This window comes from Sycon ciliatum, chromosome 1, assembly GCF_964019385.1.
Source record: "Sycon ciliatum chromosome 1, ocSycCili1.1, whole genome shotgun sequence".
Classification (NCBI taxonomy): domain Eukaryota; kingdom Metazoa; phylum Porifera; class Calcarea; order Leucosolenida; family Sycettidae; genus Sycon; species Sycon ciliatum.
In genome coordinates, this window is record NC_088643.1 from 25,098,081 (window position 1) to 25,123,896 (window position 25,816).

General features: G+C 48.3%; 1 protein-coding gene across 2 annotated transcripts in view; it reads left to right on the top strand.

Annotated features, from left to right (window-relative positions):
- Nucleotides 1–25,816, top strand: part of LOC135819768 (mucin-3B-like) — an 83,634-nt gene that overhangs the window by 1,094 nt on the left and 56,724 nt on the right. The window contains exons 1-15 of one of the 2 annotated variants that reach the window (XM_065333036.1): nt 10,744–10,925; nt 12,003–12,362; nt 13,531–13,884; nt 15,177–15,536; nt 15,814–16,167; nt 16,766–17,131; nt 17,617–17,970; nt 18,249–18,611; nt 18,901–19,254; nt 19,503–19,865; nt 20,539–20,940; nt 21,375–21,743; nt 23,861–24,217; nt 24,479–24,832; nt 25,433–25,789. In XM_065333036.1, coding sequence (XP_065189108.1) covers nt 10,754–10,925; nt 12,003–12,362; nt 13,531–13,884; nt 15,177–15,536; nt 15,814–16,167; nt 16,766–17,131; nt 17,617–17,970; nt 18,249–18,611; nt 18,901–19,254; nt 19,503–19,865; nt 20,539–20,940; nt 21,375–21,743; nt 23,861–24,217; nt 24,479–24,832; nt 25,433–25,789 — 5,239 coding nt within the window. In that variant the 5' untranslated portion in view covers nt 10,744–10,753. Of the gene's footprint in view, nt 1–10,743; nt 10,926–12,002; nt 12,363–13,530; nt 13,885–15,176; nt 15,537–15,813; nt 16,168–16,765; nt 17,132–17,616; nt 17,971–18,248; nt 18,612–18,900; nt 19,255–19,502; nt 19,866–20,538; nt 20,941–21,374; nt 21,744–23,860; nt 24,218–24,478; nt 24,833–25,432; nt 25,790–25,816 lie in introns of those variants that run through there. The other variant, XM_065333043.1, reaches the window with a different exon arrangement.

Below are 25,816 nucleotides of genomic sequence, written 5' to 3' on the forward strand. Positions count from 1 at the left end.
GAACCAGTTCGACACTTACTACTGTCGCAGGATCCCGTTTCTGAACATTTCCAAGCGCACACAGTCCAGGTAAAGCAGTAGGCTATTCTCTTTGGAGCAGGCTTCACGCCCACACGCACTCACACGCGCCCACATTGCAAGAGCAGATGTTACTTACCCCCCCCCCCCCCCCCCCCCGGGTCACGTGCCAATGCACCTGACTTCTTTTCCGGTGCATGAGTGTGCATGGAAAACTCCCTATTAGGTCTGGATGCATGATGTGCGTAGAAAACTCCCTATTAGGTCTGGATGCTTGATGTGCGTAGAAAACTCCCTATTAGGTCTGGATGCATGATGTGCGTAGAAAACTCCCTATTAGGTCTGGATGCTTGAATGCAAGGCACTATACTGAGTACTGAGTACTGAGGCCGTACTTGCTCAGTTCACATAGTGTATACACATCCTACGAATCAGTAGAGAACTCCACCACTCGACATTGTGCTCTCTTCCCACCCGCTCAGAACTACACTCTCGTCCCAGCCGCTCTACACTGTGCTCTCAGCTGACCCACTCCACTTACACAATTAGCATTGCCATTCCAAGGAAAATTCTACCTATTGGCTCAACCATGCTAAAAGCGTGAAGGTCTTCAGATGAAAAGAGAGAGAGAGACAGAGAATGTGAGAGCAGAAGGGACATAGGACTGTCACCTCCCCCTGGATAACTTCGCATCCGGTAGCGTCTACACTTTCATGCCATATGGCCACTGATGCAGAGTAGTTCCGCAGTAGAAGCATACAGTCGGTATCGCCTATAAGGTTGGCGGCTATAGTAATATACCGGATATAGTGATCAATTTCTCAAATTCATTTTCATTTGCCATAACTAAGTATACACAGTTATCGCGTATAGTAATAATCGTCTATAGCATTATATCGCCTATAGTGATCAAATTCATATTTCAAAAGACGTTTATTACACTATTTTTGCATCGGTTATAGTGACTGATGTAAAATCAAGCGATGTCAGAGGAGAACAGGGTGTTACTTCTTCATGAAGAACTTGTCCAGTGAGTGTTGTTTGGTGAGTTTTGCTTGTACAAGTTGCCAAAATATGCCTCCATCATGAGGAAATGCTGATTTTGTGTGTCAGGAGCTACAGCCAGCTACATGACATTGTACATGTATGTAGTGCGTATGTGCACGGCGCGCTGAGTCGTTTGACACCCCACTCGCATACATTGCATGCAGTATCGGTCATAGTAATATATCGCTTATTGTGATAAAATGCTCAAAATCAAACACCAACGCTATAGGCGATACTGACTGTAATTGAGTGACTGGCGTGTGCACTTTGTTCTTAATCTTAGCACACGTCAATAACAGGGAACAGGGAATATGTAAGCAGATAGCACAGCACTTACTATACTCAGTAGCAGCATGTCAGCTTGGCTGTGTCAATCAAAAGCATTGCCAGAGCTGTGAATGCTCAGCAATATAGAATGCAGGGACAGATACAAGTAACAAAATTACACAATTGATGGTGAAATCCAGTCGTGTAATGCGATAAAAAGAAATAAATGTGCCGTCATGTACACGCACACACACACGCACACGCACACACACACACACACACCTGTCCTGTCCTGTTGAGCCACTGCCATGAAGGTTACGTGGGCCCCGGAGGGGCAGCTGAGAGAGAGGAGGAGCACACAGCCCTGTGACGATCCAGGTGATGCGGTAAGCGAAATCGGCGGGAGCAGGCGCAAACACACGTGAAACCCTGACGGTCCTGAACGGTCGGACGACTACAAGACCGCGAGCAGCGATGACGGGCACGGCCACGTGTAGACGCAAAGCAGCGGTCACAAGCCTGGCAGTGAGCGACGCAGCACAGCGGGGAAGCAGGCAGCGGCAGGGGCGCACCGACTGCTGACTGGGGGTAAGTACACTTGTGCCTTGCCAGACCTCCACGGGACTTCAGCCAACGGCCACACTCTCCACACTGGCATGCACCTTTCTGCTCCGCAACCGGCTTCGCACGCTCAGCCTTACACTTGTGGCGTGCGCGATCACTGGGGCGTGTAAACTGTCGGTCGCAGGTGTAGCAGGTGACGGGAGGGGTATGCTGGGCATCTACCGGTGCTGAGTACGCCGAGCGCCAGGTGGAACGCGACTCGCATTCAGCTCGCCATTCCCCCTCGAGGCCGCGAGAACGAAGGTCAGACATGATACAATCCTTCCAGCGCCGACGAGGGCCATGAGCTGGGCGACGCGACGGAAGCTTGCCAAAGAGAACTTGCTTCGGCAGCCGGTGGTCCTCCATCCGAGCAACATGCCCGAGCCATTCAAGGCGGCGGTGCTCCACCTTCGTGCGGATGGTGTCGGGATCACCCCACCTCACACGTAGTTGGTGATTGGTGATGTGGTCATCCCAGCATTCTTGGCGAGACACTCCCATGATTGAGCGGATGCATCGGTGGTGGAAGACAGAGAGCCGCTGCAAATCCCGTTGAAGAGGCGTCCAACACTCCGAACCGTACAGCAAGAGCGACAAGACACAGGCGTTGAACACACACCTCTTGATGTGGAGGTCCAGGTGCTTGTTGCCAAAGATGGACTTTTGCAAAGCGCCACACGCTCGGGAGGCAATGCGGGAGTCAACATCGCAGGATGAACGGCCGTCGCTGTGAATTACCGAACCCAGATACTTAAATTCGGTGACACAGGCAATGTCGACACCAGCTAGACTGAGGGGTACGCGGTCAGCAGCAGACACATCAGCACCAGCAACCAAAAACTTGGTCTTTGTGGCACTAACCGCGAGGCCAAATTCGGACGCCGTGTTGTCAAAGGTTGTCACAACACACACACACACACACACACACACACACACACACACACACACACACTGTCACACACACACACACACACACACACACACACTGTCACACACACACACACACCTCGTACCTCAGACCTGCCCATCGCGGAAGCGATGATAGCGAACAGCCGAACAATGCCGGTTAGACATAGCAACTTGTGCTGGGATTACACCATTCAACAGTGAACACACACACACACACACACACACACACACACACACACACACATATACGCACATGCACACACACGGCAACGTAGTGAGGTTCGTATCTAGAACGTTTTCTTGTGACATTCTTCAGTGGAATAACGTCACTGATCAGTAACATAAAATAACATAGGATTATATTACCATCAGGTGCTAGCCATACAACCAGAACGAAAGCTAAAGGGAAGTGAAAAAGTATACAATATGTTGTGAGGTGTGTAGGAAATTATAACACCAACAGTGACCAAGTGACAGACAGAGACATTGGTTAAAACAAACACAAGGGGGGAAAGTGTGAGCATAGTGACTGATTCCTTCTGTATGCATAGGTCTGGCTTCTGTATGCATAGGTCTGGCTTCTGTATGCATAGGTCTGGCTTCTGTATGCATAGGTCTGGCTTCTGTATGCATAGGTCTGGCTTCTGTATGCATAGGTCTGGCTTCTGTATGCATAGGTCTGGCTTCTGTATGCATAGGTCTGGCTTCTGTATGCATAGGTCTGGCTTCTGTATGCATAGGTCTGGCTTCTGTATGCATAGGTCTGGCTTCTGTATGCATAGGTCTGGCTTCTGTTTGTGAATGTACATGCAGTCACTGCTTCCAACACTTTCAACTGGGGAATATTGCAGGCAAAACAATTTTACACTAAACCAGTATCATCATGCACCTAATTTACTTATCGAGCAACGATCACAGGACAACGATCACTGGACAACGATCACTGGACAACGATCACTGGACAACGATCACTGGACAACGATCACTGGACAACACATGTCTCAGTGTAGTCTGTGTAGACCGCTGACTTCTTCTCCACCTCGCGGCCTCCCTCTTTGTACATCTTACAATGTCATGATTGTACAGATGGTTAAAGGGGAAGTTAAAAGGCAAAAATTAAAATTTCACCAGTTGTAGTCTTCGGGGTGCTGAGTCGAATGGTCGTGGTCCGAGGAAGCTGAGACGCTCCCTTCCTACTTGAATCCCAATCGAACTCGCGCACTTCCACCGAAACTGGGTGACTGCGCCCTACTAGATGGGGATTTGTATGCAAAATGTCACTAAAAGCGTCATTTCGTTCTTATAAAAGCACGGATGACCGCGATTGGCCCATATGTTGTAGTCTTTTGGACGCTGAGTCGACTGGTTTTGGTCCGAAAAGGCTGCGATGCAGCGTTCCTCCTTTATTCCCAATCGAACATGGTTGAAGAAGCGGTCACGTGCTCCTGCGTACGCCAGTCACCTGGTCACCGTGCCTGCAGGCCCGTGCAGGGTACAACTTACTAGCCTGTTTGACCTTTTTTGGGTGCAGTCCTGTCACTCGAGTTGAACCTTGGTGTGAAAGTTGTCGCCTGCTGGCGTGGTGACCAGGTGATTTGGGCACCCAGGAGCACGTGACCGCTTGTTCAACCATGTTCGATTGGGAATAAAGGAGGAACGCTGCATCGCAGCCTTTTCGGACCAAAACCAGTCGACTCAGCGTCCAAAAGACTACAACATATGGGCCAATCGCGGTCATCCGTGCTTTTATAAGAACGAAATGGCGCTTTTAGTGACATTTTGCATACAAATCCCCATCTAGTAGGGCGCAGTCACCCAGTTTCGGTGGAAGTGCGCGAGTTCGATTGGGATTCAAGTAGGAACGGAGCGTCCCAGCTTTCTCGGACCAAGACCATTCGACTCAGCACCCCGAAGACTATAACTGGTGAAATTTTAATTTTTGCCTTAAGGTGGCAGTCTGGGTTCGCGGCCCGACCGCATGAACACAGCCGTAACTTCCATAATAATTGATGAATTTTGCTCAAATGTTGACCACATACCCAGTGTATTTCACTAAGTCCAATGAAGTATAAATCAAGCTCACACATGGGAATCCGCAGACACAATAGTCAAATCTGCGATTATGCCGTACCACCAATACCTTAGACGCAATATGCAAACGCAGAAAGAAGCTGGGTAGAAACTGAGTGCTCCACAGGATTTCCTTCACATATACCTAGGTGCTAAGTGGAGCGGAATTTTGAAATCATATTCAGAACAAAGTACTCAAGCTGTCAAACAAAAATCATGCAATCGCGCAAAATTTAGGTCCTCGATCAGTAGCACTTTACTCAAAGCTACTAGACAAATATAAAAATCCATGACACTTAGCACCTTGATAAATGCTCACAGTTTCCAAAAATGTATGGTTTATGGGGTCTGTGACTTACAGGTTCTTCGCTACGCTGTCTAAGAGGTACGGGACTCAGTGGAAAATGGAGAAAAAAAGTGCTCTGTGCAAGTACAGATGGAGGTATGTCTGTCCAACTAGAACTTACTAGAACTTAGTCGAAGCCACCAGCTTCATATGTCAAACCTTCTTCCTCTTGCTGCTCATCCTGGATGCCTTTCCTGATCCTCCTTCGCTTCTTTCGTGACCTCTTCCCTTCTTCTGACTTCTTTCTGGCAGCATGTGCCTGTCTCTCACGGTCTAGCAGCTTGATGAGACGTGTCGTATGGTGTCCAGTAGGGAGGCCCATCTCGTCCAGAACGCGTTTCACTGCCACACCTCCATCATTGAACCAGGCCACGGCCAGGTAGACGCACATCTGGACAGTGGGAGCGGATGCAAAGCCTGTCTTTGGACACAACTGCCACACGAGTCCATTGAACGCTTCGTTGCGATTCTGCGTAGCACCCTTCTGGCAGCGCTCGAGCAAACTCCGGTCGGACAACCGAATGTAGACCGGCTTCAGTTCCTTCCATACTGCCTCTGGCAGGATATTGTGGTGGGCGTAGACATCACCACCTGCCTGTTGCTGCTGCCATCTACACCAGCTGTTAATTCCAGGCGGACAATACTGGTGCTGAGGTTTACTGTCGCTGGATGCACGATGCATGAGGGATGCCCATATGGCCCTGGCCATGGCTTGCAAGTCTCCGCTGTTGTTCCGCACAGCCATGCCATAGTAGGCTTGCAGCTTGTCGATCATGGCATCCGTGAGGCGACCACGTCCGCCTATAGTGCGCCCATCAGCAAGCTTCTTGCCCGCAAGGTTTTTCTTCAGCTTTCTTAGGCTGGTACCGATGCGTTTTTGAACGTGGCCGACACATTCCTCCTTGACTACAGGCACCTCGGGCCCATACGGACAAGCGTCACGCACAGCCTTAAAACTCTTGGTATCTCCATCACCAATGTAGGTGGTGTACCTCAGCTTGCGGCTCTCAAAGGACCTGGCCCACAGAGTCTTGGCGGCTGCACTCTCCATGGCAGGAGCTGATACAGTGGTGTTGACTGAGCAATCGTGTTCGGCAATCTGTCGATCATAGTCATCTTTGGTTAGCTCTCCCTTCTCTTTTCTAGACGCCAAGTGCGTGCACTTGTGGCAAAACTTTGAAAGCACTTCGCAGTCCACCACTTTGCCGACATCATATGCAATTATAGTGAAGGCTCCGAAGAGCGATGCGAATCCTCGGCGCATCCAGGTACCGTCATAGGAAGCAGCGATATCGCTACCCCCATCTGCTGCGGACACTGCTTTCTCAGCTGCCTCAGTCATGCTACGCTCAGCGACGCTCTTGGACGCGGAATGCAGGCCTTTAGCATGGCTGTAAAATGTCGACCGACTCATAGGTGATGGCATATTCAGTGCACCCGCCAGCTTTACCATTGATTGACGTCCACGGCCAATCAGTCGCATTCCGAATACTGCTCGTCTGTTCACCTCCCAGACCCGATTGAACTTCTTGGACATAAATTCGCTTGCTATGTCGCCGCAGTTAACACAGGAAAGCTCCAGGCATGATGCAAGGCCTCCCCGTTGCGATTCGCTGATCGTGACTGCGCCATTACAGCCACTGCAACAAACTGCAGCTGACAAAAGCTGCTGAAGGCACTCGAGATCAATCAGGCGAAATCCATGCGCCCCTTCCTCACACTCTTCATCCAAGTCACTGTCGGAGGAACTGCTGTCGACTTCACCGCCACTTCCATCACTATCGCTGTTTGAAGACGTGGCTTCAGCTGACACTTCAAGGTCGTCATCAGACAGTGGCAAGTCAGGAATTTGTTTTGCAGGCGAAATTTCACCAGAGGGAGCCTTCGGCGCCTGAGACACTCCATAGAACGTTCTTTTCCTTTTCTTAGATCGTCCGGGCTTTCCCTTGGCTCTAGACTTCCCCATAGTAGCCAACGAAGGGGTTAGCTCCAAGAAACAATTACTCCAAAACAATTACTCCAAAAGTAACTAGTTTCAACAGCAGAGCGATCAGCTGAGATCATGAGAGTCGAAATTTGAATTTTTTTGAATTTGCGCATGCGCAAAAGTTATCTTGGTTGCCATGGTGACAAACATCGTGCGCGGCTGTCAGTCTGCAGCGCAGAGGAGTACCAGGAGTCGCTCCAGAAAATTGAAATCGCTCAAAGATTGACGGTAAAAATCGGAATAGTGTGCAAACCTAAATTTTGTAGAAATTTGCTGATATTTCAGTATTTCAAAAACAATTGTGCAGACTTTGCGCGGCTATATCTCCGGAAGGAAGCACCCGATTACGCTCAAATTTTCAGGATAAACCCTTTGGACCATACACAAGACGCTGCCAGTCAAAAAATACAGAAAATCGAAACTTTGTTTTTTGACCCTCTGAACCCAGACTGCCACCTTAACTTCCCCTTTAACATGTTTTTCGATTTTTGACAGCATGTTACAAGGGGAGGACGCGTAGTTCTCCTGACTACAACCATAACCCGGTTGGCAGAGTCCCGGTCTTAGGCCCATTTGAACCGTATTGGGAAAACCCAGGTTCGGACCCTCGTCACTCTAGGGGTTGGTAGGATTTAGAAAATAATTCTTTTTTTATGTTGTAGATGTCGTCGTGTTGCCGCCGCAGTATTGTTCAATACGGTTCGAATGGTCGCAAGACCGGGACTCTGACAACCGGGTTATCATGGTTATGGTTGTAGTCAGGAGCACTACGCGTCGCAAGGCTTCTGTGTACAGGTGTACAGTGGTCTCTCTATAAGTATAATCCGGCGCCATTCGTGCCATGGAAAATCTGCTGGATTCGATTAGGGAGGGTACTGGCAAATCGGATTTACTGCTGCAATGTGCATGAAGAGGACATTTTGTCTTCTGATAATTGTGCTGGTTTATCGAGGGTGCTGGTTTATAATGTGCTGAAGTGGGACGACTGTATCATTGTATGTACAGATGGTGCACGTCCACTGGCTAGATTTGGACGTCAGAATCCGACTCAGATTCGAAGCTGCAATGCGGCCCACACACAGTTTACGGTGTCCTTGGTTTAGATTGCGGGGTGGATACCATCCTTATCTCTTAGCCTGTCAAACCCTATATATAGGGTTTTCAGCCGCGCGTTCTATCTTGAGCTCTCTTGAGAGCCTACTTGGCTGCTATGGCAACTAGACGCCTGGGCCTACATACGTAGAATGTACGTACGGTTCTCTTGCTGAAGACCGTGCTCATTTTGTTGCTGTTTTCTTCGAGTACGGTTAGTTTTAGTGCAGCGCTGTCGTAACATTTTCTAGACCCTATATCTAGGGTTTGATTTTTCACGATGGAGGAAGAGCAACTTGAGTTAGTGGAGACGAACTCGGGCGATGAGAATGTTCCTGGCGACCTGGTGTCGACTCAGGATGATGATGTCGATGTTCCAGCAGCGTCGGATGCTCCTGAAGAAGAAGGCGAAGCATCAACAGAGGCTGTCGCAGCTGCCGCTCCCGCCATTGCCGTTTCTGCATCAGCTGATCCACACGTGGGTCGGAAGCAGCAAATGCGGCGACACTCGCGCACGTCGTAGGAGCGCTCCTGCTAACATCAATGGCAATGCAGTGAAAATATCAAAAAAAAACAAGTGAAACTGTGTGTATTGTGTGCCCAGTTGTGAGGACTGATCAAACCCTTTCTTTAGGGGTCCTTACCCTATATATAGGGTCTTTATGTGTAGCGTTATGTCAAACCCTATACATGTATATAGGGTTTCCTGGTGACAGGCTAAGAGATAGTGTGCCGATGCGAAATCCTCGCATTCAAATCACGCTAGCTGCGCGCAAGTGAACTTGGCAGACTACACCGTAGATCTACACCATGGTAGATCTACACGCACTCTGGTGATGAGTCTGTAACTCGGTCTCTGCTCACCTGGACTGGGCTTAAAGGGGAAGTATACCCTAAAATCAAATTTTCACCAGTTGTAGTCTTCTGGGTGCTGAGTCGAATGGTCTTGGTCCGAGGAAGCTGCGACGCTCCCTTCCTACTTGAATCCCAATCGAACTCGCGCACTTCCACCGAAACTGGGTGACTGCGCCCTACTAGATGGGGATTTGTATGCAAAATGTCACTAAAAGCGCCATTTCGTTCTTATAAAAGCACGGATGACCGCGATTGGCCCATATGTTGTAGTCTTTTGGACGCTGAGTCGACTGGTTTTGGTCCGAAAAGGCTGCGATGCAGCGTTCGCCCCTAATTCCCAATCGAACATGGTTGAACAAGCGGTCACGTGCTCCTGGGTGCCCAAATCACCTGGTCACCGCGCCAGCAGGCGACAACTTTCACACCAAGGTTCAACTCGAGTTCAACTCGAGTGACAGGACTGCACCCAAAAAAGGTCAAACAGGCTACATGTAGTAAGTTGTACCCTGCAGGCACGGTGACTGGTGTACGCAGGAGCACGTGACCGCTTCTTCAACCATGTTCGATTGGGAATAAAGGAGGAACGCTGCATTGCAGCCTTTTCGGACCAAAACCAGTCGACTCAGCGTCCAAAAGACTACAACATATGGGCCAATCGCGGTCATCCGTGCTTTTATAAGAACGAAATGGCGCTTTTAGTGACATTTTGCATACAAATCCCCATCTAGTAGGGCGCAGTCACCCAGTTTCGGTGGAAGTGCGCGAGTTCGATTGGGATTCAAGTAGGAAGGGAGCGTCGCAGCTTCCTCGGACCTAGACCATTCGACTCAGCACCCAGAAGACTACAACTGGTGAAAAATTGATTTTAGGGTATACTTCCCCTTTAACGCTTGTACGGACACACCGCGGCGCGGACCGGTGCGGTGCTAGTGCTGGTCTTGCGCTAGCACCTACAGCAGTACAGGCTACAGTAGTACAGCAGGTCTAGTATCTGAGGAGTATTATCTCGACTCTACACTACAACAAAAACTGACTGTAGACTGTAGACCAGGTAGACCGTGGTAGACTAGTGACATGTCAGTAGTGTATGTAACGCCCGACCGCACGCGCACGCAAAGAAATACGGAGGAGTGTGAACGCCTGGTCGATTGACGTGTGCGCCTATTCGTGGCAGAGACAATAGTAGTGTACTGTCATCAGGGAAGGTGAGATCACGCTTGACACTACCCAACGATAATACTGAAAAGAAGGGGGAAATAGGATGCGCTATTGTTGTTGCGTACGTGCTGGCTGCAGCTTCACCGTCTTCGACAAGTGTATGGTTGTTGTTTCAGGGAAAGCTAGTTGCTAAGCTCGGCCAGAGAAGAAGTTCGTCTTGTACACGGACTGGTTATGCTGGATGAGAAGCAGCTACACTGACGACACGCGCAGTGTTCGCTTCAGGAATAATGGTAATATGCTGGCTAAAATTGCAAGACATCTTTGGTGCATGCCGCCAAGGAGGTACAGTAGGTAGCCGGTGTACAAAATAGGTTTGTGTGCTTCGCCGCTGAAAGATGGCCTCGCTGGTTCGCAAGGCGATGTCGCCTTCTTGCCGCCGGAGAACTTCACTCCAGTTTGCAACACTTTGGCGGCCCTGGGAAATGTTACTGCTGATGTTGCTGGTACTCCGCTACGCTCTGCGCATGGCGGTGGCGGTGGGTACCGATGCCGGAACGAGAAGCACAGGTCAGCTATCTTTGTGGCGTGTGAAGAACAGCCCATTCCAGTACCTTTTCGGGCCTGTCAGTGTCAGGAATTACTTACATAATATACATGATTGTACTTTACAAATTCCGTTACCGCTCCGGCTCGTCGTGTGGCATTTCGCGCAGTGCATTACGGCATACTTGGGCACTACTACTGTACTAGTACTACAGTCCAAGTATATGTACTAGTAGCAGTACATGTACAGTCAACTTGGCTTATAACGACACTCGGCGGGGCATCAAAAAGGTGTCCTTATTCGCGAAGTGTCGTTATACCCGAAGTCTCATTATATGTATTACAGTGGGATGGGACTCTGCTCTGGGCATGGAAATTCTGTCGTTATTCGCGAATTGTCGTTATATCCGCAGTCGTTATTAGCGAAGTTGACTGTAGTCCTTGTTTTGGTCCAGCGGATTTGTCGGACCATGTACTGTAGCGGACATGGAAATGCAGTCGATTGACCAGGGCCGGCGCCCTCAGCACTTACCATGCTTACAGACCGCTGTGTGCAGTGTACATGTTAATCCAATGCAATCACTGAATCAGCGCTTAGCTGCATGCAGCGCATAAACATCAATGTGTGTACCGCTTATCCACGGCTGCATGGCCAGCGCCCTGGGGCCGCTAGACGAGCGACTGGATTTCCATGTCCACAACAGTACAATGTACTGGCAGTGAGCCGTGAAAAAATCAGTACAATGTACTGGCAGTGAGCCGTGTAAAAATCATGACTCGCTCGACTAAACTCTTGTACATGACAGTAGAAGATGGGAATTGTAGATCTTTGTGATCTTGTGGACTTCCACGACAATAATAACACGCACAGAAGTCTCTGCTGTGAGCACAGTGGCTTGGCAATGGCAAAGACACAAGCTTTCCAACTCTCGTTGGCAGTTGGACAGTGTACCATTCTGATGTACAAAGTCATGTAACTTCCTACTGACATCTTAAAGTGTTTTTTTTGTTTTTTTTTTGGTTTACGGAGGAAGTGGTCGTAACTTGACGTTAGTGGTGCCTACCTGTGTGTGTTGATCACATTGTATCCTGCATGCGCAGCTACACCAGCTGCAACAAGCGCACCGCCACACACGCCGCCAGAACTTGCCATCAGGCCAGGAGCTATTCGCGAACACGGATCCACGCTGTTGATTTGTCACTACGAGTCGGATGGTGATGGTTCCGTGCGTACTGTGCGCTTCCTGAAAAGTGGGACGGTAGTCGCCACAGTGCCCGGAAACGCCAGCAGTTTAGTGCTGTCATTTGGACATGCAGCAATCGCGGCAATGCCGGGAAATGCCAACTTGACCTTGGACTATTGTTCGACAAGTGCAGCGGGCACGTGGACATGCCAAGTGGAAGTTAATACTTCTGTGGAGATGTCAAATGAAGCAAACCTGACTGTTATACCAAGACCAGGTGAGGCAGTAGAGAGAGAGAGAGAGAGAGAGAGAGAGATAGAGAGAGAGATAGAGAGAGAGAGAGAGAGAGAGAGAGAGAGAGAGAGAGAGAGAGAGAGAGAGAGAGAGAGAGAGAGAGAGAGAGAGAGGGCAGGGGAGGGGGGGGGGGGTAGGAAAAGTATTCTGACAAAACGAAATACTTCCTCCAGAAACAAAAGCTTCATGACTTCAATTAAACTGTCAGTTCCGCTGAATTAGCTCTAAGGAAATTGGCGATGGTGACTCGGAGTGAGACTCGGACTGTGCCTTTATTTCTTGTATAGTAGGGCCAGGGGGGGGGGGACCCTACTTATTAGAGAGGTTTTGCATTCCGAATTTCGGAATGATTTTCGACTGTGCTTTTCCGAAAAAAGCGCGTGCCGAAAAACGGCATTTTCAGTGTTTTGCATTCCGAAAATCTGATTCGACTTCGTTTCCAAGGGTTGCCATGCAAAACAAAATGGACAGCGTCGAAGGGGTTGAGCTAGCAGAATCAAATCCATGTGCAGGTCAAACTGAATTATTTGGGTGCGGTTCGAAGACGAGGACGGACTGATGGTGGACCAAGTGATCCAACAGCTGAAGACGAGGTTGGCGAACTACTGTCTTGTACTGTCAGTAGGCTCCATGGCAAAGGAAGATAGAGTGTGATGGAGTGTGAGAAGATTAGTCAACATGGCGAGATCAGCGAGAGCAGCAAAAACCAGCAAAAATCAAAACTACATACCCCGGTACGTGGAAAAAATTTCAAATAATCGAGAGCAGCAGAAAGCAAAAACACAAACATGAAAAATACACTTTTTTGTATTCAAATATGCACTCCCAAACATGAAAGAGCCGAAAATCCATTTTCGGAAAACTTGCACTTTCGCCACCACACTTCCGAAAGTTCGACTACTTTTTCGACTGCTGCCGCCACATTCCGAAAATAATTCTGAAATTCGGAATGCAAAACCTCTCTATTTTCATGAACCTCTGTGGCATGCAGAGGAGTACACCATAGCACACAATGTTACTGAGTGTATATTCAATATACCGGCATAGCAAAACGTCTGCGTATGGCTGCGCACATGAGGAAAAAGGATTGCATGCCGCCTGGCTTCAATGTTCACCTGGCATTGTTTTGTACATGATTTGTGTTCCTGCAGTTGGCCCGGCGCTGAAGGCACGGACTCCGCTCGTCAGTGTGTTGAATTCAACCGCTATTCGTTTAGAATGCTTGTACAACATGACTTGGTTAGATAGTCATGGTTATAACCAAGCATCTGTTGTGTGGACATTCAATGAGTCAGTAGTTACTACTGGTAATGGCAGTGTGCTTATGGCACATTCGAATGCTACCTACCTACAGTTGTTCCACTTCAAACAAAATGATTCAATGAGTGAAGTCACAGTAGTGACTACATCATTACTGCTGCCCCTATCAGTTTACTGTGCAATGGAGTTGGACAACGATACCCGACTGTCGTCCTCGACTAAGAACATTTCGGTGATTGCCCCGGGTAAGTTACAGGTGATCTGATGCTATTAACTCTGTGGGATACGTTCGGACAGAAAAACGTCTACATAATTATATTGACTTCCATACTGTCCAGAAACTGCACGACCAGGCACCAGAACATGCATGCTGCGCCTGGAGAGGCCGTTGTGATGGTGAAGGCACACTGACGCGTACTAAATCCCTGCCTATGTGATCAGAAAAAAGTCCTGGAAGCCTTCTGGGGTATTTCTGGCCAGATAGGAAACTATTGTGCATACACCCCAGGGTACTACTGTATTGGCTTGACTATCCGATTAGGTGACGAAACCAGTTCTAAAGGTTATGCTATGTGCCCATCAGGGAGCTGTAGCATCCAGGGAGACGGCACGAGGTCATAGCGTTAGTATCGGAAGTGATGTGCGTTTCAACCACGGATTTGCAAGTCCTACGTGGCATTGCTCAAACGTGCATCTCGCAATCACGGCCGCGGATTTGATCTGCTGACCTTAACCGCCGCAGCACAGGCAAGTGATGCAACAAGCATGTGTACATCGGCCCTGCCCCAAGGGCGACTGTAATTGGCAGCCCGGGGTAGAACGTTACTAGAAACCCACATGATTAATGTTCCAGTTGACCGCGCTGTCTCCTTAGGCTGCGTTTACACGACAACGTATGGCCAGTTTTCCGTTTTCAGTCCCGCTTTTCGTTTTGTGCGTTTGCACGATCAAAGCTGATCCGAGGTGGTCTTTGTTTGTATCCTTTTAGCGCATCTACACGGGAGCAAAAAATCCGCCAAAGTTCGTCATGTGCCAAGTGTTGTCATGGAAGCACCAATCACACTCGCGTAATAGTTGAAAACAGGCCACACGACAACACTCCTCACATTACGAACATTGTAGAAACAATTTATTGATTGTCGGATCCGTGTGAACGGGCGAAAACAAAACAAACGTGACAGAAAACGAGGCCAGCACACCGTTTCGACTGTTCACACATCCGAATTTATCCGGCATAATATTTCCGTTTTCAAATTCTTCCACCTTGGTCAGCGGTTTGGTTTTCTTCTGTTTGGTGTACAACTTTTTTCGTTTCGCTCCGTACCGTGTGAACGAACCATGCATCCGGAAGGATTGGTTGCATTTTCACCCCCAGCATTGTCGTGTAAACGCGGCCTGAGATGCTACGACCTCCTGGTGCCAACAAACCCTTTCAACTATGCAGCAAAGAGAGACGTAAATTACTTACCTGAGCTGTCATTTTGAATAATTGGGCTGCTTCTCCTGCTGTGGTGTGTGCGTTTCATTACGTCTTCAGTCGTCCCAACTCTGGACATATCTCCAAAGCTGGTGTACAATGAGAATGAGTCCATGGTGGTGAAGTGTACATTCGACTCTGCAGCTCTGCAAGATCTGGGCATTGAAGAGTGGTCCACAGTCATGTTCTGCAACTCCACGGCTCTCCTCGGGGCCAACAGGTCTTCCAGTGTGTGGTATAGGTCGCTCGGCACGCTGGGCACCGTGGACTATACACACACCAATACATCTCTGCTGCAGATTGCAGTCAGCGGTCTGAGAGTGTCACCAAGGACGCAGTGGGACTGCAGCCTGCATATTCCCCTGCACAATGACACACGACACTCCAACACACTGGACACCTACGTTGTACCCTCCACAGGTGCGTACCAGTATCTGCTGAGATTATCATAGGACACTCGTCAATTGTTGTGTATTGAGCCACATCCAAATATATGGGCATTCCAGGAATGATTTAGCTTCTACTTTACATGGCAACACGTTTTTTATAATAGCACAGGAGTGCCCAGTAGTGCACAGTAGTGCACAGTAGGTCACAGTAGGGCAGCATTGCACAAGCCCCTACATTCACACCAGCACACCACCGGCCTCTAGGTCACTAAACCAGTTTCATGGGTTTACTCTATGTCGGAATGCAGATGTGGACTTGGTGAGGACACCCGCCCCTGTGGTTCTGGCCAACACCAGCGTCGACTTCCATTGCAACTACTCCGTGGACTCGCTGCATGCGATCGGCATTACCACCTGGTCAGTTCACTGGGTGCTCAATCAGTCCGAGTTGAGTTTCTTCGACAATGGCACCGTGCTGAGAACTAACTCCCACGCTCAAGTAGATATCCTGCCGTCACTGCAGTTCAGTACAGTTCCTAGTAACAGTAGCATGACCCTGATCTACCCTGGGACACTGCCGACAACACATTGCCATTGCCGTATTGTCAGTGGCAGCTTCGCTTTGCAGTCCAATGAAGTCGATATCACCGTCTTGGAGCCGAGTAAGTGACCAACATGGCTACACTATGGTGAATTCGCGAGGGCATAGCAGTGCTTCTGCATCTGAGTATTCAGTTATTAACATTTCGATGTGCTAGGATCTTTTGCGCCTGCGGTATTGATTAACTTGACGGTGAACAGGCTGAATGCTGGTGCTTACACTCCTGACTAGATCAATGACTGGCAATTATTGCAAATGGCACAGGGGACACGTTAGCATAGGCAACCAACTTATGGTGTCAATAGTTTGGGGTGTGAATTCAGTTAAGATAGCGGAAACCTGAACAGCCACTTCTCGTTTGCTTATCCAGAAGAGGATACGGGAAATGCCGTAAAAGTAGAGAACTGAGAATGGGTGGTAGCGACAAGTAGACCAGTATGGTACAATATGTATGTGTAGCACACCACCACCTCCTCTCCCCTGACTCACTCGTGAGGTCTGCATTTGCCACTAAGGTGAACAGGCATAGTGGTGACCTGCAGATGCGAAGGCTAGTTTGTGTGCTTCTGAACATTGAAGCGATGCCGACGCGGATTATTACACCACTGGATGGTTTATTTTGCTGTGTGTTGCGCCTGCTTGCTGTGTGCGGTGTGTAGTTGTGCCTGTGCTGCGTATACAGCCACGCCGACTGTACAGTGAGAAGGAGACACTGTTCCTGGAGTGTTTGTATGACACGCAGCCATTGCGTCACGCTGGCATTGTCGACTGGTCTGTGAGGTTTGTTATCAACTCTAGCATCGTGCTGTCCAGCAATGGCACGGTTCTGGTTGGCAAAGACAATCTCTTGCGGTCTGTCGGCAAGCTGGGAATGAGCGTGGAGAATATCAGTGCGTCATCGCAGGAGGTCACGTCTCTGGTGCTGACGCGTTCTACACCTTGCCACTGTGTTCTGAACATACCATACTTTTCCACTGCAGGCAGTCTGTCCAACACGGAGCATTTCATAGTAGCAAGCGCATCCGGTAAGATGGTGTTACGATATTTATTTATCTATTTATATATTCTACTCCAAGCAATACATGGCTGGGGTAGCCAATGACCACTTTGCGTGGCGATTGTAGGGCTTTTATATGCACATGACGGGTAGTAGGACTGCTGTTGTAGTGTCTCCAATACCGCCCTGCTTCTGTTGTACTCCATTGGCATACCCTGTTGTACTCCATTGGCATACCATGTCACATGCTTGCAGTACTTAAATCCTTACGGGAGGGATGTGCTGTCGGGCAATTCTTTTAAAAGAGACTTGTGAAGAAGTAATTTGTTTTTCAGAAATAGGAGCCGGTGCTTTGTTTGGGTTAAATTAAAGTAGTAAAGTTTTGATTGCTATCCAGTGGAGCCCTGCTGTTTCTTGGTGATTGCACATCACACATATCCAGTGGAGCCCTGCTGTTTGTTGGTGACTGCACATCACACATATCTTGAATGTGCTATATGTTACTCTATTCAGCCAAACCAATCTTGTACCGGAGTCCACGTCCAGTGGTTTGGTCCAACGACACATTAACACTGGAGTGCATCTACTCAAGCAGCTCACTGCAAACATCGGGCATTACAGCATGGTCTGTTCAATGGCTGATCGGCAATGCCATGCTCGTTCTGTGGGACAATGGTAGTGTGGTGGAAGGCGTGAACAATCACACTGCCTTGATGTCCTCCATGGACTTTTACTCTGCACCTGGCAACAGCACTCTGCTTATCACGCATCCTACCTCGCTACCAACTACTGAATGTGCCTGTCGTATTGTTACTAGTAGCAGTGATTTGCCATCAAACACTCGCACTATAGCGGTCATTCAACCAGGTATGTGTACTGTACCGGGAAGCCGGTGTGAGTGTGTGTGTGTGTGTGTTGGGGAGGGGGGGGGGGGGGTGCGCGCGTGCACTAACGTATGTTATGTATGGCGCACATGCGTACGTGCTTTTACAATAAACCACAACTCTGTAGATGTGAAATATCAGCATCCGGTGTAAGTACAGAGTGGTGACAAGGCTATGTTGGATGCGCTGCAGTCTTGGATCTTATTGTGAAAGTCTGACGTGTCTTGTCTTGATTTCTGGATTTCTACTGTCCTGCTCCAGTGGTACCAGAGCTTGCCATCCTTCCCAGGCATCTGTACGTGGAAAACGACACATTGGTGATACAGTGCAGCTACGACACTGCTGAGTTGATCTCTGCCGGCATCATGAATTGGACCGTGACAGTCTACGCCAACCACTCAGCAGTTGCTGCGAGCAACGGGACAGTACGTCAGGTTCACTCGCGTGCCACTTTGTTCGGAAATGCGAACCTTGTGGCCGAGAATGCCAGTACCACACTATTGCAGATTTCCAGTCTTCTACCAAACCGAGACATCGTCTGTTGGTGTAGGTTGTTGGTGCATGACGTGGAAGGTCCGGGCACACTGTCGAATGAAGAGAAATTTACTGTACTCTCCAAAGAAGGTAAGAAACGTCTTTTGAATGTATTTGACAAGCATGCAATAGCGGCGAGCGAAAACCTTACGGAAGACATATGTTGTCGGGTAATTCTCAAGAAACTTGTGAAGAATTGATCACTTTTTGAGAAATGGGAGCCGCTGCCATGGACGGGTTACGTAGTCATCTGAAATGTACTTGTGATGAGTATGAACATCGATATCATTCTGTTTCATTGCTATCCAGTGGAGCCCTGTTGTATCTTGGTGATTACACATCACACATATCTTGAATGTGTATATTTTACTCTATTCAGCCAAACCAATCTTGTACCGGAGTCCACGTCCAGTGGTTTGGTCCAACGACACATTAACACTGGAGTGCATCTACTCAAGCAGCTCACTGCAAACATCGGGCATTACAGCATGGTCTGTTCAATGGCTGATCGGCAATGCCATGCTCGTTTTGTGGGACAATGGTAGTGTGGTGGAAGGCGTGAATAATCACTCCGCGTTGATGTCCTCCCTGGACTTCTACTCTGCATCTGGCAACAGCACTCTGCTTATCACGCATCCTACCTCGCTACCAACTACTGAATGTGCCTGTCGTATTGTTACTAGTAGCAGTGATTTGCCATCAAACACTCGCACTATAGCGGTCATTCAACCAGGTAAGTGTACTGTACCGGGAAGCCAGTGTGAGTGTGTGTGAGTGTGTGTGTGTGTGTTGGGGGGGGGGGGGATATGTGGCGTACATGCATTAAAAGTAGTCCATTGCTCTGTAGATGTGAAATATCATCATCTGGGATAAGTACAGAGTGGTGACAAGGCTATGGTGGATGCGCTACGGTCTTGGATCTTATTGTGAAAGTCTGACGTGTCTTGTCTGGATTTCTGGATTTCTACTGTCCTGCTCCAGTGGTACCAGCGCTTGCCATCCTTCCCAGGCATCTGTACATGGAAAACGACACATTGGTGATACAGTGCAGCTACGACACTGCTGAGTTGATCTCTGCCGGCGTCATGAATTGGACCGTGACAGTCTACGCCAACCACTCAGCAGTTGCTGCGAGCAACGGGACAGTACGTCAGGTTCACTCGCGTGCCACTTTGTTCGGAAATGCAAACCTTGTGGCCGAGAATGCCAGTACCACACTATTGCAGATTTCCAGTCTTCTACCAAACCGAGACATCGTCTGTTGGTGTAGGTTGTTGGTGCATGACGTGGAAGGTCCGGGCACATTGTCGAATGAAGAGAAATTCACTGTACTCTCCAAAGAAGGTAAGAAACGTCTTTTGATTTATGTCTCTCGCAATACCCTGTAGCTATGCAATACCCTGTAGCTATGCAATACCCTGTAGCTATGCAATACCCTGTAGGTATGCAATACCCTGTAGGTATGCAATACCCTGTAGGTACGCAATACCCTGTAGGTACGCAATACCCTGTAGGTACGCAATACCCTGTAGGTACGCAATACCCTGTAGGTATGCAATACCCTGTAGCTATGCAATACCCTGTAGCTATGCAATACCCTGTAGGTATGCAATACTCTGTAGGTATGCAATACCCTGTAGCTATGCAATACCCTGTAGGTATGCAATACCCTGTAGGTATGCAATACCCTGTAGCTATGCAATACCCTGTAGGTATGACACCCACATGAACGCTTAGCTTGTATTGTGCCTGTGATGGTGCAACATTTCAGCAAGACTATGGAGGTACTTTGAGTATTTAAAAAGTTCAAAGGATGGCATACTTGCGCACTGTATTGGCCAGGCCGGTTCCACAGGACGTGCGACACATGCAGTGGTCGATGTCATGGGAGACTTGTTCAAATTCACCTTGCTCATACCTTTACATTGTGATCAGTTCTTATGCTCTATGAGCTTTCCAATGCCGGGTCATGTGTGGGCTTCTCTGACGTGTGGTATATTTGAATCGTGTTGTACAGCCATTCCTCGAGTGATCCAGTCACCAAGCCCAGTCATAACCGAGAATGGCGAAGCAAGCTTCCACTGCGTCTATGACACAGTTCCTCTGCACCACGCAGGAATTACCGACTGGTACGTCGAGTGGGTTTTCAATCACTCCTATGTGGTCAGCGACAATGGAACAACTGTGTCTAACACATCATCACTAAGTGACCTCCTAGAACCGCTCAGTTTCTACTCGGTGGCGGGAAACAGCACGGTGGTGATGAGCAATGCCTCTGTGATGAGTGGTGTGACATGCAGGTGTCGCCTGAAGACGCACCAGGAGCAGCACCAGCCGCAGAGCTTCCAGGAGCACCAGCACTACCAACAGCCGCTACATGTGCAGTCCAATCAAGTTACAATCTCAGTCATACCTGATGGTAAGATGATGTACCCATGCCTGTACTTGATCCATCCCATTGCCTGGTGGAAAGGTATTGTACTACTCACGCATGTACCTGGTTCATCCCATCGTGTACCACGTGTACTTCACACCCTTGCTGCCCTGTATTCCCTGGACAATGCCTGAAAATAAGCAGTTGTGACAGTCTGCAGTATCTGAGATTCAGGACTGTGCCACTTCATCCATCTGAAGCCTTGCAAAAGTCCCATAATTTCCTCCACTTCCCCAATTCTACATGTACTGTGCTTGCTCTGAACCGACACGTTGCACTACTCCCGCTCAGCCTGTGCACCAATAGACCAACAGTGCGTACATACAAGACAAACTATAATTATATGAGTACTTTTTGAAGTATATTGTCGTGTATTTACGTCTCAATGCACCACATATCTTGTGCTTCTCCCACTGCAGTGATTCCTGTCCTGGTTATTGAGCCAAAGTTCCTGTTTTCGGTTAACGAAACCGTTCGCCTGCGCTGTCTGTACAACACGGATTGGCTGGTAGCCGAGGGCATCTATACATGGCATGTCACGTTCAGCATCAACAATACCATCGTTGTGTCTAGCAATGGAACCGTCCTTCAGGGACATGGCTACCTATCTGGATTGGGACATGTAAACTCTAGCTTGGCCTGGTTCACAATGGACTCCTCTGACCTGCCAGTTATGCTGCTCCAAGCAACGCCGCAGGTCACGTGTAGCTGCACCATTCACATCCCAGCGCTGAACAACGCGCTGCAACAATCGAATGTTGACCACTTTGCAGTCGTGCAGCATTCGGGTGAGGAATTGTAGAGTTGGCATTTTCTCTTTCAAGAGAAAAGTAGGCTACACTGTAGTTCTCTGGCTAAGACCATGGAGTAAGACTATGGAGTAAGACCATGGAGTAAGACCATGGAGTAAGACTATGGAGTAAGACTATGGAGTAAGACTATGGAGTAAGACTATGGAGTAAGACTATGGAGTAAGACCATGGAGTAAGACCATGGAGTAAGACTATGGAGTAAGACCATGGAGTAAGACAATGGAGTAAGACTATGGAGTAAGACCATGGAGTAAGACCATGGAGTAAGACCATGGAGTAAGACTATGGAGTAAGACCATGGAGTAAGACCATGGAGTAAGACTATGGAGTAAGACCATGGAGTAAGACCATGGAGTAAGACTATGGAGTAAGACTATGGAGTAAGACCATGGAGTAAGACCATGGAGTAAGACTATGGAGTAAGACCATGGAGTAAGACTATGGAGTAAGACTATGGAGTAAGACTATGGAGTAAGACCATGGAGTAAGACCATGGAGTAAGACTATGGAGTAAGACTATGGAGTAAGACCATGGAGTAAGACCATGGAGTAAGACTATGGAGTAAGACCATGGAGTAAGACCATGGAGTAAGACCATGGAGTAAGACTATGGAGTAAGACTATGGAGTAAGACCATGGAGTAAGACCATGGAGTAAGACTATGGAGTAAGACCATGGAGTAAGACCATGGAGTAAGACCATGGAGTAAGACTATGGAGTAAGACCATGGAGTAAGACCATGGAGTAAGACTATGGAGTAAGACCATGGAGTAAGACTATGGAGTAAGACTATGGAGTAAGACTATGGAGTAAGACCATGGAGTAAGACTATGGAGTAAGACTATGGAGTAAGACTATGGAGTAAGACTATGGAGTAAGACTATGGAGTAAGACTATGGAGTAAGACTATGGAGTAAGACCATGGAGTAAGACCATGGAGTAAGACCATGGAGTAAGACTATGGAGTAAGACTATGGAGTAAGACTATGGAGTAAGACTATGGAGTAAGACTATGGAGTAAGACTATGGAGTAAGACTATGGAGTAAGACTATGGAGTAAGACTATGGAGTAAGACCATGGAGTAAGACCATGGAGTAAGACCATGGAGTAAGACTATGGAGTAAGACCATGGAGTAAGACCATGGAGTAAGACTATGGAGTAAGACTATGGAGTAAGACCATGGAGTAAGACTATGGAGTAAGACTATGGAGTAAGACTATGGAGTAAGACCATGGAGTAAGACCATGGAGTAAGACCATGGAGTAAGACCATGGAGTAAGACCATGGAGTAAGACTATGGAGTAAGACTATGGAGTAAGACCATGGAGTAAGACTATGGAGTAAGACCATGGAGTAAGACCATGGAGTAAGACCATGGAGTAAGACCATGGAGTAAGACTATGGAGTAAGACTATGGAGTAAGACTATGGAGTAAGACTATGGAGTAAGACTATGGAGTAAGACCATGGAGTAAGACTATGGAGTAAGACTATGGAGTAAGACTATGGAGTAAGACTATGGAGTAAGACTATGGAGTAAGACTATGGAGTAAGACTATGGAGTAAGACTATGGAGTAAGACCATGGAGTAAGACCATGGAGTAAGACTATGGAGTAAGACTATGGAGTAAGACTATGGAGTAAGACTATGGAGTAAGACCATGGAGTAAGACCATGGAGTAAGACCATGGAGTAAGACCATGGAGTAAGACCATGGAGTAAGACCATGGAGTAAGACTATGGAGTAAGACTATGGAGTAAGACTATGGAGTAAGACCATGGAGTAAGAATATGGAGTAAGACTATAGAATAAGACCATGGAGTAAGACTATGGAGTGAGACTATGGAGTAAGACTATGGAGTAAGACTATGGAGTAAGACTATGGAGTAAGAATATGGTATCGATGCCAGGTTGCAACGCTAACGCCGAGACCTCTGGTCCTTCGAGTTGCTCCGTGTACATCGACACATCGTCCCTACACCCCCTGTGTCTTGTTTTGTGTTTGTCTCCACATGTCTCTTGGTAGGGCTGTGTTCTTTGTAAAAAATTAAAAAAAACGTATTCCTCTCGCTCTCTTTCGTGCTGTTGCAGCGGTTCCCGAGCTTACTGTCCAGCCATACCTCACAGCAGTGGATGGGGAGAATGTTCACTTGATCTGCCAATATGATTCAAGAGAGCTGGTCAGATCGGGCTACAGCAACTGGACAGTTCTGTGGACGTTCAACTCCAGCATGAAGGTCTGGGAGGATGGCAGTGTTCACGAGGCACAGGTGGGAGCTGAAGATTTCCTATCCACGCTGGAATTCAGTTCCGGCGTTGGTGTGGCGTATGCCAATGTTTCCAGTCAGTTCAATATCTGGTCACTGGCCCGATGTCAGTGCTCCATCGTTGTGGAGAACGTTACGTCCCTCAGCTCGCAGCAGCGCATTGTCACCATCCTGCCTAAAGGTCAGTCCTCTGCAGACCAACAAGGCCACAGGGAAAACCTGCCAGGCAGGGTGTCTGTATGGTGGGTCTCAAACAGAGAACATGCAGTGTTAGTAGTGACTGTTAAACTGCGGTCAAGTACATTTAATGAGGTATTTCAGCATAGACAACTCATGTTTGTAGACATTGTGGTGTGTAACGGACGGAAATAGACCATGTTTGATCTTGGTGGCAGTGCTCTGAGAAAGTGGTCTCTTCCATTCTTTGCTTTGTTTTGTGCAGTCAACATCTCACTGTCCATTCACCCACAGCCTGTAGTACTGGAGGCTACAGTGGTGACTATCTCTTGTCTGTACGACATCAGTCCACTTCAAGCCATGGGCGTCAACAACTGGACAGTGCATTTCCTTATCAATGGCAGTAGCATTGCAGCTGATCCCGGCACTATTGAATCTGCTGCGCACATGACTTGGGTTGGTATTGCAGCCACCGAGCGGCTCAATGATCGCTCAGTTCTCACGATACGCAACACAACAGCCTTTCCACTTCAACTGTGCCAATGTATTCTGCGCCTTCCTGGTATCATTCGTCAGTATACGTCGCCAGTGGTTCCATTGACGTCTCTGCCAATCACCGGTAATTAAGTTGACCACAAGTATTCACCATAGAGCATGCTGTATCTAGTTCCCGTTGTTGTTTGTGGAACTCCGTCCCAATGGTGCTGATTTACAGAAGGTGTATCGGTGTGTATCTGCAAGACTGCAATGACGCAGTGAGAGATGCGTTCAAAACCCGCAGTCGTTTTTGATAGATTGCAGAAACTACATAACCATGCTGCTATATCGTTGTCGCAAGGAAGGTAGTGAAGGGAGTTTGGGGCGAGGTCCCGAGTTCGTTGACTCTGGTTTTCTTCGATCGAATATTCGTGTGTGTGTGTGTCCGTATGCGTGTGTGTGTGTGTGTGTGTGTGTGTGCGTGTGCGTGTGTGTATATGTGTGCGTGTGTGTGTGTGCATGCGTGTGTATATGTGTGTATGTGTGTGGTGAGGGGGAAGCCCCGGGGAGGAGTCTGCAAGACATATTTCAGCTTGAAGCATGCATGTCTGATTGCATGCCTCCATTACTCGGTCATCTTGACCTGTCAGTGACTTGATAAGCATCCTCCTGAATGAGTGACTGCCAAATTATTGTATCTCTATATTCTATTCTCTTTCTGTTTGTGCCTTGATATATGCAGCTCAGCCTGTCATAGTTATGCAGCCGAGGCCAAATATGGTGGTCAGCAGCAGTGTAACGGTGTCATGTGACTATGATCGGCAGTTAGTGCTGACGTATGCATTCATGTACTCACAGTCCATGCACTGGAGTGTTGTAAATACCACCGGGTCGTCCAGCCGAATATCCCACAATGCAACGACTGCCTCTGAAGTGTTTGCCGGCAGGCTCCTGTCCAGTTGGAGCTGGAACGCTTCTACTCTCGTCATCACGGACTTGATCGTATTCGATAGCCATACGTTCACCTGCGCTATTTCGTTCGGGCCTGATGGATACCTAATAAGATCAGCAAGTATCGATCTGACCGTGGTGGAGCAACGTAAGAACAAACTAGGTGTTGCACAAC